This window comes from Clarias gariepinus, chromosome 5 (assembly GCF_024256425.1).
Source record: "Clarias gariepinus isolate MV-2021 ecotype Netherlands chromosome 5, CGAR_prim_01v2, whole genome shotgun sequence".
NCBI lineage: Eukaryota > Metazoa > Chordata > Actinopteri > Siluriformes > Clariidae > Clarias > Clarias gariepinus.
Window position 1 is genome coordinate 23219497 of NC_071104.1, and position 17686 is coordinate 23237182.

General features: G+C 36.0%; 1 protein-coding gene across 2 annotated transcripts; it reads right to left on the reverse strand.

The window, feature by feature from the left end:
* Window positions 1-6870: 6870 nt before the first annotated feature.
* Window positions 6871-17494, reverse strand: uchl3 (ubiquitin carboxyl-terminal esterase L3 (ubiquitin thiolesterase)). 2 transcript variants are annotated; one of them, XM_053497183.1, is made up of 9 exons: window positions 17295-17494; window positions 17085-17096; window positions 16709-16837; window positions 14971-15127; window positions 14721-14806; window positions 14513-14560; window positions 11121-11196; window positions 10966-11024; window positions 6871-7353 (listed from the first exon to the last, which is right to left on the reverse strand). In XM_053497183.1, exons 1-9 carry the CDS (start codon window positions 17334-17336, stop codon window positions 7270-7272), a joined length of 693 nt encoding a protein of 230 aa, XP_053353158.1. In that variant the 5' UTR covers window positions 17337-17494; the 3' UTR covers window positions 6871-7269. The 2 variants fall into 2 exon arrangements, with proteins under 2 accessions (XP_053353158.1, XP_053353159.1); XM_053497184.1 differs by having other exon boundaries at window positions 16986-17096.
* Between the last annotated feature and the right edge of the window lie 192 nt (window positions 17495-17686).

Sequence of the window (17686 nt, forward strand, 5' to 3'; positions counted from 1 at the left end):
CAGAGCAAGCCTCTCTTAAAAAGCTGTGCTGAACAAGAAATGTTTGTAGAATATTTTTTAGCCCACTCCTGCCCACTCCTGAAAGAATTCTGACCAATCCCATCTGCTTCCACAGAAAATCTGAACAACCCCGTCTGCGACAGCAGTTATCGTTTTTTCTTGCACCTGTCCATGAGATTTTCTTATAAAAAAAGAATGGGTCCTCTTCCCCAAAATATAAACAGATTGGTAATTTAAACCACAGCAACCCTAAACCAGGATAAAGCAATTACTGAATATGTATGAATGGGCATGACAAATATGTCATACAGTATGTAGCCCCAAATAAGTAATTAACAAGGTCCAATAAGCTGCCATTTTAAATAATAGTGCCTGCATTAAAGTAAAAACTGCCCAATCCCACAGCATTTTTCCCAGTGTACCTAATGTCTTCAGTAAAAGAAAACACTTGCTAATGGAGTGTAGTACCTAGGAGGCTATCTGGGTATTTTCTTATGTCTTCGAATTTGAAACTGTTTTTGTCACTTAAAAAAACCCACTATCCTAACTATAACCTATAATAATGTTTAGCAATAATGATTGTGTTTATGGTATTTTTTATTATCTAGATACCTATAATTTTTGTCTCCTAGATGAAAAGTTATGCTTTGTTGTCATAATGGGAATTTTGTGCAAAAGTTCATCTAACGTTTAAATGAACCTGTGAAATTTGGTGAACAATTAACAAACATACATTTCCATTATTCTAAAATTAATATGATTTTTTTTCTCTTACTATATACTGTATGTGTTTTAAATACTCTTGAAATCATCGTGCCCTATTTCACTGATACAAATATTTGAAGTGTGTAAAAAATTAAGAGAGGTTAAATAAAAGCATATTGGGTGGGCCTAAATAGCTAGGCACTAAGTGTTTTGTGAATTTCTCATCCTGTAACTGCTATTTTGGTATTGAACATAAAATATGGTAAAACAAAAACAAAAAAAAAACTGAATTGTAAACTCCCAATCACACCTATTTCATCCATCCAACACTCTGATGCTCGTGTGAATTTACAAACACAATAAAAGTCCACCGTCAAATTATAATAAACATGTGTGATGATAGTTCATGGATTAAGCACGTCTGGTGGTCTGTGGAAGAAAAAAATCTATTAAAATATTCCCTTTTGCCAGTGGTGAGGCTTGATTCCGATATATCCACCCAGCTCAATTATAGCCTGTTTACAGAGCTTGGAGCCATGTGCAATCATCTTTCTGCTTAACCTCAATGTAAAGACTATGCAGAATGAATTTTCTTTTGTGGTCCAGAAGTACACCACATAAGTGCAGGTTTTCTCTCCAGGTTTTTAAAAGAGGGATCAGCTATGTGATGGGACTGAGAGGAAACCCACAGCTCTGGCATTTGCTGGAATACAGAACCTTCCACCATGGAAACCTGGCCCACAGACAAACCGAAACACAATCATGGTTAACATGACAGCTCGCATCTCAAAGTCAACAAATTAAAACTGTCAAAAAATGCCATTTTTATAATGATAAGTCTAAATTTTTTCAATGTTTATAATGAATGTGAATGATACAACATGATTTCAGAGCCCTAAATAATAAGAACATTTTATTTAATCATTCAAAAACACAGATAAATAGAGAGCTCTGTGTTTACTACACATTTTTGTAAAAATTCAGGATTTCAGAAAAAGTCATTCAAATAGATGTTAAGAACAGTAAAGATATATTCTATATTGGGGTTTCTTTTAAGTGTTTGCTTTAGAATGCCTGTGTGAGGATATTTTAAATCCCAGTTGAAAATTTATGCTCAGTAAATTTCAGGCTTGGAACTATCTCATGGAAATATCACTGTAATGCTTTCTGGGCATGGGGATGCTTATCCAGGTTGACTTTAGTAAATATCCTGGTGTTTTAATGAGTAAAGGGCAAAGTACTATATGCTACACTACATTTTAAACTTGATTCAGATTCTTGGTTTCAATTTATAGCCATTAGGTAATGCCAAATTTTTAAGTGTGATTTACAGTATGTATTTATGTTTTACCCAATATGGCAATTAATGTCAGCAGAACAAAAAAAAAAAAAACCCTATTCAAGCTTTCGCTATTTTTCTTAGCAGCATTTTTTCTACATTTCCGTAACAATTAAATAAATGTCATTATAATAGTAATACATGTTATGTAATATTTCATTTTACAGTAGTTGGTTTAGTTGCATACTTTAGGTGCACCAATGAATGAAACAGGGTGTGTTCGGTTATGTAATTATGCATGCATTTAAAAAATGCAATAAAAAACAGAAACTCAAAAGGGCCAGCAGTAGGTGTGGAAAATCTGTTAATAATCTTGATTATGCCTGGCATGATGCTGTTACCTTTGTTATTAAATTATCCACTGAAAATAAATAGATTTTATTGTAAGCATCTGGACAAAAATAAATAAATAAATAAATGTAAGTATAGTGTGTAATAATGTTTATACAAATCATAATTCTATTTGTACTGGTTTTACTTAGCTTTACCTATCTGACTTTTTGACACAAATTGCACAAAATTTCACTGCACAAATTGTTTATCAAACAAACAGACCTTTTTATATATATATATATATATATATATATATATATATATATGTATATAAATCATATTCTGTAAAAAAAAAAAAAATTCTGCAGAATGTTTATATGGATCAAATATTTTTACATAAATATTTTGATTAACATGCCCATTACCGACTCAGATTATAATCAAGCAGCAGTACGTGTCGCAAGAGTTTTCAGGAGGGAGCAGCGAGCAGTTGGGATATAAAAACTCTGCATCAGGATGCTGACTCACTGATGTGACACCAGGGTGTCGATACAGAAATGTTCATGCATCAGCCCAAAAGCACCCTGTCACGTGCAAAAAGAGAGGCAAATACTCTGAGCTTGCACTAGCGCTTACAAATATCACCTTCACCCAACAGCTATATCTCAAACACAGCATGCCATCCCATTCAGATTTCTGAGTGCAATGATTGTGAAATGCCTAATAATATCTGTCCTTTACATCCTTTTTGTTAGTATTGATATTATCTATAGCATGCATGTTTCCTAATATTTTTGCTTAGCTCGGTCTAAGCCCTATGTGCTAAAATTGGCTGCTTTTAATGCCTTAACCTAGAACTACTGGAATCGGCAGAACGGATTTCAGTACAAGAGTGACAGAGCTATTCAGACAACAACAAAAACAATACAACACCCTGTAAAACATGCATTTTACCATTGTCTCTGCACAGCCTGTTCTAAGTCAGCTCTAGTGTGATATCAGTCTTTCCTGATTTTATTGTAAGAAAAGAAGTGGATTTAAACTCAAAGAATAGCTACATAATAGAATATTGTCAAGGAGACTTAAGTCATACAAACCACATTAATACCTTCTAGGCATTTCACAAAAATAATTATTTTTTTTATAATAGCGAATAATACACTTTTGCTTACAATACTGAGTGATACTTAAATTTCTCATTAGTTGTTGCAATGGAGAAAACAATCCTAAGCTCTGAATTTTTTTTTTTTTAATTGCACCAAAAAGCCAGCAGAGAAAAAGTATTACTTACCAATAGAAAACAATCCAATCTTGGTGGCAACTCCGGAGGTCCTAAACCTCTTCTTAGTGACTTTGCAGTCAGAACAAACACAGGAAGCCACAGTAGGTGAGAAGGTAAGAAGTGGATTAGAAACGATTTTCCAGACTTTCACTGCTCTCCTAAACTGACCTGCACAACAACACAGTTTAGTTTCTGGAGCAGAGACTTGGCTCATCTGGTTCACCTCATGTTTCTGCCAGACCTTCTGCAAACAGGCCGAAGCTCAGCAGCCAAACCACAGAGAACCACAGAGAACAAGAACATTTACAAAGAATGTGACAATACAGAATAGAGTAGCCTCAAGCCTTACCAATGATCTTAAGCAAGTGATGCAGGATATAGCCAGATACCCTATTGTTATTTAACCACAAGAGGAAATACTTGTGTTGTTTTTACACCCCCTTTTACAGTGTGTGGGTTCTCTGAGTGGCTATTTCATAGCTTCTCAAATGTAGTGCAGGAATGTTTTGTCTTATCAAGAACATAGGGGGTTATTTTTGCTTTGTTCTATAATATCTGTTTTTTTATGAGATATAAATAAATATAAGATGGAGGTTAGCTTGTCTGGTACCATTAGTCTACTGTTGGTAACTTTTACTGTCAAAATCTAAAAGATGATGGTTATTATATTGAGCTTCATGATTTGTTTTTGTGGATAATAGGTATATGCCTGTATTTACAAAAATAGAACAGTTAATCAGAAATCATAAGATACTTAAAATCATTTATTACTTGACTATGCCTTGAAATCAAGTAGTAATGACAGTCAGGACAACTCAGTGCAAGGCAAGTAAAACTGGCTCAGCTGGGATCAACAGGTGCTGGTGAATAATCCTGAGCTTTACTGTCATTGTTCTCTTCAATTAGATCCGAGATGTCAAATCTTATCTTTCCAACAGAGCATGATCTGTATTAATCAACTGATCTCTGTTTTCAACCTACCATTGAGCAAGTGTGGTTCCTACTTGCCTGGAATGAACTTATGCTGCCTTTATGAACAATATAATGAACCACCTATAATACTGCATAGAAAGGTCACAAACCAAAAAACAAATAAGAAAATAAATTTTAAAAAATTAGGAAAAGGAAAAGGTGATATTCTACATCATAATTTACTGGGTGTAGTGGAGGTGAGCTAGAATAGAGAGTTCAATATGTGCTTCTCTCAATTTTTGATTTAAGGTAATTTAACAAAAAATCACATAAAAATGTGTGCCTTTGCACTTTTTTTTCTCCTTAAAATCCTGAACATTTTCACTGAAAACATAAAAGAGGCACATTACTGTAATAATAAATAATATAATAAACGTTCCAGTGGAAGTTCCTGAAATCAAAATTGCTATGTGTAAAAATAACTTAATCCCCCACACAAAGCATCTGGCTTTCTATGCAGATGCATGCCGTGTAGCAACATCATTTATTATGCTGAGTAATTACTGTAAGCCCTTCAAATCACATCTTAAGCAATTCAATGATTACTGTAGTAAGAGTACTGTAATTAGAAAAACATGAAGACACTAGAATGAAGAATCAGTGTCTAAACCCACTGAAACATCCTGCGAGTTGAAAGGATTAAAAAAAAAAACAGGAAACTTTCAAAATTTGCCTTATCAATATAATTAGTGGTAGTAGGAGTCAAAAAAAGAATGAGTGAGTATACCATGAGAATTAAAATAATGGAGTCTAGTAAAAGAATGTGGGCATGTGACTGACTACCCTTTCCACTTTTACACACACATTACACACATTAACAGCCCTGTTAATCATTTAAGAGGGAGGCCTAGTAACAATATCTTCCTACAAAGTTTATATGAGGCTGCTGCTCTAAAATGTTCCTGCCAAAGCCCATAATAGATGAAGCTTCATATACATGTGACAGCCGTGGGTCACAGTGAAAGAATTAACTTTTACCTTTTAAGAAATAAGAACAAAAAGCCAGTGCTAAACAAACTCTGAGTAAAATGTCATAGTTTAAATTATTATAGCTATACAGATTCATCCTTCTGTTTGGGCCTGACCGGCATATAGAAAATAAAGGATGAGGAGGATTATGTGGGATTACATAAAATATGGTTACTGTGGTTACTGACCTGTGTAATCACAATCATGCTATATGTGAAAAAACTTGTATAATAAAAAGAAAAAAGAAACATGAATGAAAATAAAAACTACTGAAGTTGAAACTCTAAAGTTTTCAAAGGAAAAGTGATTTTTATTTTATTGAATTGCTGCAGATGGTTTTAAAGAAAATAATAAACAGCGTGTTGCCATAACAAACCATACTTTAAAAGTTAATGCTGCTACACAACTGTTTTGTACTAGTATCTCTTAGTGTGCAGTGCATGTAACCTCTAGACATGTTTGTGCCTCAAAAAAAAATACTGTTTTAAGACTTGCATCCTCTCCTCTTTCCAGCACATAATGATCATTATTTAATCACTTTCACCATCTGAGATGTACAAATATGCTTCTAAGGCTTATCTGGTAATTCCAAAGCTGAATACACAGCTTGAAAGCTTGAGTTATTTCTGTCATCTTTAGAGCTTGTGCTACTTTATACTAACAGGCCTGATTTGCACCTTATAATTACATGGGCACTTCTGAAGAAATAATGCTCTCCAGAAAGGTTCGGTTTTTTTTCTCAAGTGCTTATGTCGTTTATATTACCAGCGTCATACCACCCCCTAGTGGAATAAAAAATCATATTCTGTCAGCCCATTAACAGCCATACATTTAATAGTATTAAATTAAAGAGTGCATGGTTTGTTTAGTTATAAAAAGTAAATGTGCAGTATTTGGGCTGCTTTCCGATGTTTAAAGAATCAAATTTTGAGACTCTATATGAGATATAAAAAGCAAGGTATGTTACTGTATTACAGCACAATAAAAAAAATCTTCAGTTAATGTTCACACCAAAAATCATGATATCATTGTGATGGTTGTTGGTGCCCACTTGACTGGTTTGAATACTTCGGAAACAAATCTCATGCAATTCTTATGCACAAAAGACTGTAGCTTACACAAGAATGAAAAAAAGAAAAAAAATCTGTGAATGCAAAACACTTCAAAACCTTAAGGAAGAGGGGCAGATAACCACATCAGGTTCTAAATCTCACAGCAGCCACTGGAACTGGACAGTTTTACGACAGTTTAAGTCCAGTCCAATATTTAACAAATGCAAACCCAGAAATCGGGAAAGAGTTTATCTGACAAACACTTACAAGTCAATATGTATAAGACCTTCACCTTTAATGTAATTCTGTGCATCAAAAAAAGAGAATCTGTATGGAGCATGTTTTATACACAGTTTCTTTCTTTTGCAGTCTATAGGGAAACTGCTACTTAATTCTGGTCTAATTTAAATGAGAGTGTCAGTGTGATTGAGCAGAAAAGGCATAGTTAAAGTTCGAATAGTAATTGAACATAAATTTAAAAAATACTATAAATGCATACACAGACACATTAAGTTTCTTTGTTTCATTCCTAATGACACATTAGGTCAGGAATTTGCAACAAGATTTTTGCAAATAATTGCTTTTTCAAAAACGTAATTCAGCATGTACTCAAACACTTTAACATTTGCAAATTGTTGGCAGTTTCTTCTTAAGTAAACAGAATGTAGGCGGGTGTTTTAGGCTTTGGACAGAGCCACAACAGTGAAGCGAAGCTCGTGTGGATCACGTGCCATGAATTCCTTACAGACCCTTGCAGCATCCTACAGACAAAGAAAGATAAAGTTCTACATTACATTAAGCTAAAATCATTCTTGCCACCACAAACATTTGAACAGTTAATCTGTACACAGTAGATATTGTAATAGCTAAGAACATATACTCAGCAAAAAAAGAAACGTCCTCTGACTTTCAACTGTTTTTACTTTCAGTAAACTTAATGTGTAAATATTTGTATGAACACTAAAAGAGTCAACACCATAAGACATAAACTAAAAATGTTTCACAATGTGTCACTGAATGAAGGGAGGCTCAAAATCAAAAGTACCAGTCAGTATCTGGTGTGGCCACCAGCTGCTTGAAGTACTGCAGTGCATCTCCTCCTCATGGACTGCCTATTGCGGACAGTCTGAGCACTGATGGAGGGATTGTGTGTTCCTGGTGTGACTCAGGCAGTTGTTGTGGCCATCCTGTACCTGTCACGCAGGTGTGATATTCGGATGTACCGATCCTGTGCAGGTGTTGTTACACGTGGTCTTCCACTGCGAGGATGATCAGCTGTCCTTCCTGTCTCCCTGTAGCGCTGTCTTAGGCGTCTCACAGTGCGGACATGGCAATTTATTGCCCTAGCCACATCAGCAGTCCTCATGCCTCCCTGCAGCATGCCTAATGCACGTTCACACAGATGAGCAGGGACCCTGGGCATCTTTCTTTGGGTGTTTTTCACAGTCGGTAGACAAGTCTCTTTAGTGTCCTGCGTTTTTAGAACTGTGACCTTAAATGCCTACTTTCTGTAAGCTGTTAAGGTCTTAACGACCATTCCACAGGTGCATGTTAATTAATTGATTATGGTTAATTGAACATGCATGGAAAACATTGTTTAAACCCTTTACAATAAAGATCTGTAAAGTTATTTGGATTTTTACAACATTATTGTTGAAATACACAGTCCTGAAAAAGGGGCATTTCTTTTTTTGCTGAGTATATTTCTCCAGATACAATAACCAATTGTTTAATAGACAGAATATGAACAGGTTGACTGCAAAATGAGACATTATTTTTCAGTTTTGAGATAAACGAGTTTTGTCAAAAGAAGCAAGAAGTCCTACAAGCTGTGACAGAATATGTTGTGCATTGTTTTTTTTTTTTTGTTGTTTTTTTTACAACAAAGGTGTTAAAAAGGATAAATGACTTCCTTTTTTTTAATGTTGTCTTCATAAGTTAACAACAGTGCCTTATCATTCTACATTCTACTATGTGCCATATGAATTAAGCAATATCACACGAGAGAGTGCTGATGTGCTGGTTATCAGCACAGCTGTGATGCTGTCAAAGGCAAATGTGATGGTATTCAGCACAATGGCACAACCTTGGGCAAGATAATGCATTTATACAACAGTTCTACAAACACCATTTATTCGCAACATATTATGATTCATTTATTTAACCAGTTATTTTGCTCTGCCAACACATGCTCACAGTACATATATGGTGTAAATATAGATTTCAATCTTTCATTTGAAGCTTATGAAGATAATATTAGCAGGATAGCATACTTTCATCTCTCAATTATTTCCAAGGTAAGAGATGTATTGTATTAACAGAATGCAGATAAATTAGTTCATGCTATGGTCACCTACAGTACATAAATAAGCTCCAGTTGCTCCAGAATGCAGCAGCAAGCTTACTAGAACCAGAAGATATGAGCACATAACCCCTATATTACAGTATGCACACTGCACTGGCTCCCAGTAAAATTTTGCATTTATTTGAAAATACTACTAATTTACCTATAAAGCATGAAAAGGTCTCAGGCCACAGTACCTGAGTGAACTGTCTTACGATCCGCCACACATACTTCGATCAAGGGATGCAGACTGCTTCTCAGTAGCGGCTATTACGATATCTACTGTACAGCGGGAGATCTTTTTCTCACAAAGCCCCAAAATTATGCAATAGCCTTTCAATTAATGTTTGGGACTCGGACACAGTCTCAGTGCATATCTGTAAATAGATCTGCCTTAGGTAAAGGAGCAGATCTGGGGGACTGAGTATTAGACACAGAGTATTATGGTAAACTGGTATGTTTGGATCCTGTCTTCCTTACTCTCTCCAACTACTCAGGTTTGTTGACGATGGAGTGACTGGTTGCTTTACTTCCCAGGGAGCCCTTATTTCTGTGTTTCTTTCTGGCTCTCCTGTCTAGTTTTGCTGTCATAATTAGTCCTGCTGGAGTCCCTGCTTACTTTTCACCTTATACATTATGTGGCTGTGACCATACCTACTGTAATTATTATCTTCCCCTTCTCTTCTCTTCCCACTCTCATCATTTCTCTGTCGACCTACTCATGGCGTTCCTGAGCTCCCGGTAATCCAGACCCCCTCTGCCCTCCAGACCTGTTTGATTTATCCTGGTGCCCTGTTTCTGGTTGAAGATCTTGTCACATGGAGGCCCCATGTGTCTGCTTGGGATGCGTTTGGTGACTGGGGATGGTTTCACTTTTACAAGTACCATGAAGATGGTCCAGAACTCGGATGATGCAGACAGCTGTTCTCTGAGGACGTGTGACTGCAGACGCTCAATAGTTCACGACAGGGATTTCCTACAGTTTTAAATCTGAGCCTCCAGTAACGAAACCGGACTCCACAGTAACTCCAATACATATTTAAATTTAAATACAATGCATTTGAACTTCTAGTCACCTAACACAAAGCATAACTGCAAAACAATTCCTGATATGAGGATGGGTTCCATGGGTTTTTGCCATCTCAGGGTTTTTCCTTGCCATGTCCTCAACTAGTTCATCAGAGACAATCTGATTATTTATACATATTTTCTCCACATTTGAACCCAATTTCCCAAATTTTCCTTTGATTCTGTAAAGCTGCTTTGCGACAATGATCATCCTTCCACGCATGATGAAACTAATTGCGACTGCCAATTAGTGTAATTAAGAGTGGTGAAAGTAGTTTTAAATTCTTATTTCTTTATACAGTATAATGTAGCCTAAATGTGAGAAGAATAAACCATGAAGTTGGTGGACAGTCCTATAAATCTTGTAAACTTCTCTATACATTTCCGCTTATCCTGCTTCAGAATATCAGCTACATTAACTTCTGTGTTTAACAGAAAAGCTAATGAAAAGCTAGAGCACTAGGCTGTACAATTCTTTGTTACGCATACCAAGTAATGTTTTTGCTTAGGGGCCTTGTGTTAGAAGGGGCCTTGTAGCTTACCTTGAGCATAAATAAAAACTATTTTACTCGGAACGACTTACAAGCAATTATTTGTGACAAAGTGATTAAATGACTAAAAGTGCTTCTGTGACTGTTTTTGAATGTGGGCTTTTGGCAGGTATATAATTTTTGTTGTAGACAAAGAAATAGCATCTCATGAGTGTTGTAGCAATATATCTGCTAAATTTTCTTTCATACATATTATAGCGAAGTGCATCATCCAGTGCAAAACCAGTGCAATAATCGTTTAAAGCTTAGAAAAGAAAAATATATAGCAATTTTCAACAAAAATATTTTGTTATATTGTAGACAACCTTTAAGGCCTGAGGAAAATAACTTGCCAAACTAAGCGAAAATCCAAAAAATGGTATTTATTGAGTTCTGCAGTCAAACTGTTCATATAAACTATATGTATTTACCTCAAGAAAACTGTCCTCTGTGGTTTTCCCATGAACTATTGGAAAAGGCTTCCGGCCATCTGCAAAGTAGCCAAATGAAATGTTAAACATCTTCATTATCACATTTTGCATAATTTGGCATCTAATATATTTAATAGCATTGAAAAATTACTTACCCAGTTCATATAAATGTCCTTCAACATTCACAAAGGCAATAAAATGTAAATCCACCTTTTCATCCACACTTGGAGCCTGTTGGACAAGCAATGTTTTTATATATTCATAGAAGATTTAGAGGTGTCCTGGGCAACATATTATTTTAAAAATAACAAATAAAACTTACATAAAGAAAAAAAATGAAGAAATTATATGTATACAGGATGCAAGGTTTAAGAACACCTGTCCCAATACAAGGTTATTCTGACTGATTAGATTAGATTCAACTTTATTGTCATTGCACATAGTTACAAGGCAACGAAATGCAGTAAGCATCTAACCAGACATGTAAGTTAGCAGTGGGATATAAACATATATACAGAGCTATAAAACATATATATATATATATATATATATATATATATATATATATATATATATATATTATATACACAGACACACACACATACATACATACATACATACATAAATAAATAAATAAATAAAGGCTATGTATGAATTGGATTTACAGAAGAATATACAGTATGTATATATTTAAATGAATATACAGTGTAAAGTGAGCAGAGATGGATAATTTAATTGACTGAATAAGTGTAGATATACAGATATGTCTAAATATAAGTATGGGATATATATATGGGATATACAGAAACTATATATGGTTGAATTTACAGCATGTGCAATAATATGGCTATATTTACGAATAAATATGAATAATTTAACAGCTGGATGGGAATGCACATGGGAATGGATGAGAGTATATCTATACCTCTGTAAATATTCCCTGTACATTCACTTGTATAACCTGTACATAGATAGTACACTAATATACATATATTAATATACATATATTAGTGTACTATCTATGTACAGGTTATACAAGTGAATGTACAGGGAATATTTACAGAGATATTATACAGGGATGTTGGGTTATCAGTAATGATGATGCCGTACATGTAAAGGGGTTAGGTGGTTGTGAAATGTTCAATAAGGTAACCACTGTGGGGTAAAAACTTTCTCATCCTGCTGCTCTTAGCTTTTAGGCATCTAAACCTTTTTCAGAAAACAGTTTATGTGCAGGGTGAGAGGTGTCCTTCACGATGCTACGGGCCCTACGCAGACACCTTTTCTTGTACACTTCCTCAATGCCATGAAGAGGGGTACCAATGATGCGCGGGGCGGTTTTCACCACCCTTTGGATGGATTTACGGTCCGAAACAGAGCAGTTGCCGTACCAGACTGTAATACAGCTGGTTAGGATGCTCTCTACTGCACAACGATAGAAATTGTTCATTATGTCCTTACAAAGATGATTCTTCCTCAGTAATCTCAGGAAGAAGAGACGCTGGGAAGCTTTCGTGAGGAGACTGGAGGTATTAGTAACCCAGGTTAAGTCCTCAGAAATGTGTATCCCCAGGAACTTGAAGTTAGTAACACGTTCGACCATAGTCCACAATAAGCTCCTTGGTCTTACTGGTGTTCAGGAGCAGGTGATTGTCAGCACACCACTCAGCCAAGTGCATTACCTCTGCCCTGTAGTTGGTCTCGTCGTTGTCATTGATGAGGCCAATCACTGTTGTGTCATCAGCAAACTTAACTATGGTATTGGAACCATACATAGGACTGCAGTCATGCATGTACAGTGAAAACAGGAAGGGGCTCAGTACACAGCCTTGTGGAATGCCAGTGTTCAGGATGATGGTTGAAGAGAGAATGTTATTGGATTTAACATTCTGTGGTCTGTTGGTCAGAAAATTCAGTATCCAGCTGCATAGAAAGGTGTTGATTCTGATATCAGCAAGCTTCGTCATCAGCCTGTTGGGGATGACTGTATTGAACGCAGAGCTGAAATCCACAAAAAGTATTCTTGTGTAAGTGTTCTTATTATCCATGTGAGATAGTACCGTGTGTAGTGTTAGGAAGACAGCATCTTCAATGCTCCTATTCTCACGATAGGCAAACTGATGAGGGTCCAGTGTGGGTGGAAGGCTTTTCTTGAGGTGTGCTAGGACTAACCGCTCGAAGCACTTCATGAGTATGGGTGTGATTCCATCAGGGCCAGCAGCTTTTCGTTTATTTATCCTGCTGAAGGAAGGAAAGACTTCTGCGGTGGAAAGTGAGAGAGGCTGAAAGTTCACAGGTGGTATCAACGTAGTAATTGTCTCCTGGTGACTCTGATCAAAACAAGAATAGAAATTATTTAGTTTGTTGAGGAAGGAGACTTCAGTGGATATGAGTGCAGAGTGGGTGGGTTTGTAGTCACTGATGGACTGTATGCCCTGCCACATACGCCGAGGATCATAGTTGTTGAAATGATCTTCGATCCTCAACTTGTAGCTCCACTTGGCCTTATCAATGCCCCTTTTCAGGTCAGCTCTGGATGCACTATAGGCCTGCGCATCTCCTGATCTAAAGGCAGCATTCCGGGCCTTGAGCAGGAGCCGAACTTCCCTATTCATCCATGGCTTCTGATTAGGGTATGTTGTACTCTGCTTCACAGTTGTTACACTGTCAATAGTGGCTTTGATGTGATCCAAAACAGAAGAAGTGTACAGATTAATGTCCGTGTGAGAGTCAGAAGTAGCTTGAGAGGCAAACCTACTCCAGTCTGTATGATGGAATATGTCCTGAAGTATAGTGTCAGTCTCTTCAGTCCACACTCTGATGGATGTAACTGAGGGCTTCACACGTTAAATGAGCGGAGTGTATTTATGGAGTAAGAACAATGAAAGGTGATCAGACTGTCCCAGGTGGGGGAGGGTTAAAGCTCTGTATGCCTCAGCTATGTTTGTATAGACATGGTCCAGAGTTTTGCTTCCACTTGTATGACAGTCCACATTTCGAAAAAATTTGGGGAGTACTGTTTAAGTTAGAGTGATTAAAATCCCCGCAACAATAAAAGCAGCCTCAGGATAAGCAGTTCGAAAGAGGATTACCGTTATGCTATGATGATCACCGATCACCATAATCACCGTTATGCTATGATGATGGGATGGTCTTTACCAGAATTATATTTTCCCCATTAAAAGGCCACAATGGATCACTGAATAGTTCATTAAGAATGTAAACAACATAAATCAAACATTATGGCTTTCAGATCTCATTCCAATTAAACATCTATAATGTTATTGGACTGATGTGTTAGATACTGGTCAGCCATCATGTCACCTCCACAATCACCACCACCATCATCATAAGATTAAATGAGGCAAAACCTTTTGGAAGAATCCTCTCTCGAACAGTTCAAGAAGCTTAAAATTATATGCCAAAGCTCACTGAAGCTGTTGTGGTAGCCCAAATATTACTCATATTTTATGTTCATTTTTCCCTCTCTCATTCATCTATAGTTCATGTAGCTAACAACTTCAATGTGACATAAGATTTAACCAACCTCTGTCTGTCCTTCTTGAGCACTTGACTCATGTGTTACACGGATACTCTGGAAAAAATAAAAAATACAAATAATAATAATAATAATAATAATAAATATTAATATAGGTACAGTATATATAAATAAAGACAATTTCAACTTTTGAACCAACCGGATGTTTAAATTAGTTCAGTGTCTCTGGATAACAGCATACAATATTTAAACAAACCTCATCTTTTTCTAGGAAAGCTGCTTTCTCCTCTGGGCTCATCTTAGAAGACTGCATAATAAACGTCTTCAGTGGTGAGTCAGGCTCTGCCAAACAATTGCGCATGACTTGTTATAAATATTACATTCAGTAAACCTATAATTGGGTACTGAGTGATAACATAAAATATATTCATAATAAATAATATTTGTAACAGAAAAACTGAAAACATTTGTACATAATTTTAATAGTTCATATAATAATCACTTACCAAACTCTAGATGTGTTTGGTTATTTGCTACTGCATGAATCAATCCTATTGTGCCACATGCATTTCCAATAGTTTGTTTCATGAAGTAAACCTCTGATGACACTTTCTGTCCTTGTGCCTTAATCTTTTCTTCCTCTTCCAGTCTAAATGACTCATACTGTAAAAATAAAAAATTATATAACAAATTTGTTATTCCACCCTTATTAATTAGTATCTATCTTTGCCACTGACTCACTGGTCATGGCAGGATATCAATAAGCCGAAACCTAATGTGACTAATGTTGTACCATTATACTGCTCAGGTAGCATAACAATGTTAGGCCTTGAGTGCCATATGTGTGCAGGTGGTTTAATGTAAAAATATGTTTGAAGGTTTAATGTAGAACCATGTTTAATATGTGTGATATGTGTAATATGTTATAGTCCTGTGAAATCAAGGGTGAGTCCGACATCCAATTTGTGTGTGTATAAAGTGTTTACTTTTTTACCATCCTGTGTACTGTAAACACTAAAGACTGTTGTGTGAATAATTCACAGGAGATCGGTACTTTCTGAAACTGGGCCATCAGGTACAAACAACCATGCCATGGCAAAATTCGCAAGGATCACATAAGATTTTTTTCATTAAACAAAATATCTTTTACTAAGTGTCTTATATTTACTATGAAGATATTTGCTTCTATACTATTATCAGTATTAATGTAAATTTACAAAAGTGTATGCAAAATGATCTACACATCTTGCTCTTTAAATAAAGGCAAATAAACCATATGTATTCACTTGCATGCTGACATTTCATGGTGTTATTTGCCCATTTGAAGATGATAAATAAGATAGTAGAGACTTATCACCCTACATTATCCTGGTGTCCTGCAAAAGCAGCTCTGAACTAGTCACCCTAATTTAGGGTCTAAAACTTAGGACCTTTAGTATGAGTTTTATCTCATAAGTATAAGAATTTCACTGTGCTTTAATGTACAGTATATGTGACAAATAAAGGCTAAACTTAGCTTAACTGACTGACATTCATCTAAAAATTTAATATTCATTAAAATATTTTCATTTTCCCTAATCACAGATCAATGGCAGTTTTTTTGTTTGTTTGATTGCTCCTCACAAAATTCTCAGTAAACCCTTAAAGTACTTCTGTGTTAAAAATTCCAAGGTGATGAAAGATGCCAGTACTGGCACACCCAGCATCAACTATCGCGCCGTGTTTATGGACACTTGTTCTGCTTTTCCAACGTTTAATATTAACTGATGCCTAAAATGCTGGTTTATACAACATACACCACATGACATACATTGTGTTGGAATTAGGGTGGAGTTCAGTTCTTGTCTAATGAGCTGGGAACTGTTTATTGTGTATACCCATTGTCATATTGGCATTTTCAGTTTTACTATAGTTCCTGAACATTTATTATTATTTTATCTCATTATACATTTGAAGGGTAACCGCCTTGCTAAAGGGGCCAACAGTGGCAACTTACTGGTGCTGGCATCTGACCCTGTGTTTTCTGATCAGTAGTCCAATGCCTTAAGCACTGAGTTACTTCTGACCATCATAAACTGTTTATAGTAGTTATTGAATAATGTGCTGAACAATTCATAGTTAAATAATATGCTCGGATATAAATGAAGATGTGGATCATTCAACATACATTAAGTGACAAATTATTGAGATGACATTTAAAAGCACTAAAAGTGTTTGATCCATCTAAAGTCAATAGAGATGTACCTTTTCTGTGACTGGGAAGAGGAGCAGGACAGCACAAACAGGACTGGGTACTAGTGTAAGAAGCTCTGGGTCCAAACCAAAGACATCTCCAAACTGCCAGCTAGGTACTAAGCCCAACTGTCGTAAAAACTGCAAGATACAAGAAGTCAAAAAGATGAAAAAAGAATAAATATATTTAGTGAGAGCTGAAAAAGTGATGAGTCAGGTTGTGTGGCTCTCGGTGATAAAACATCAGGTCATTACATCACCTCTGATGGTAAAAACAAGAAATAAGCACCATGGAAGTCTTAACTTTCCTCTCTTAAGACCCCCATTGACTTGAACACCTGACTCTGGCCTAGCGGAAGACCAGAACTGAGCCAAGACATTTACTCACTTGGTTCATTACCTGCAAGACAAACAGCAAACAAATCAGTCACCACACCCAGTGTCTCCGGTTTATGCTAAAGAACGTGGTCTAAGCTGAAGCACAGGCTCAGTGCAACGTTAATACCTAAACTACAGAGTCACAGTACAAACGGCACTCTGTCTATTAATGTCATGGCGATCTAGCTAGCACATCGAATAAAATTAAAAGCTCACATACATCTGGATTAGCCTCTAGCGGTAACCAGCGTTGTCCTTCCATTTCAACTCTCTCAAAGTCTCGGGTACTTATTTCAATCACAGAGTACTAAAACTTCCCCTTGATATGCTATGAGGATATATTTAGTGCATACGTCAGATTTCTTAATAGCTAACAGGTAATCATATGAATGATAGTACAACGACCGATAAGCTTCCGGTTTCAACATATTGGATCCATATAAAATTAAACAAAATAAAAGTCTCGCTTTAATAAGGAGCAAAGTATTCGAATAAATGCTGGTTGTAAAATACATCGACTTTTCTATACATTTTTAAAATATTTCTATCATACTTATTTCGGAATTTAATATCGGGCGTAAACTATATAACATTTTAAAATAAGGAACAATT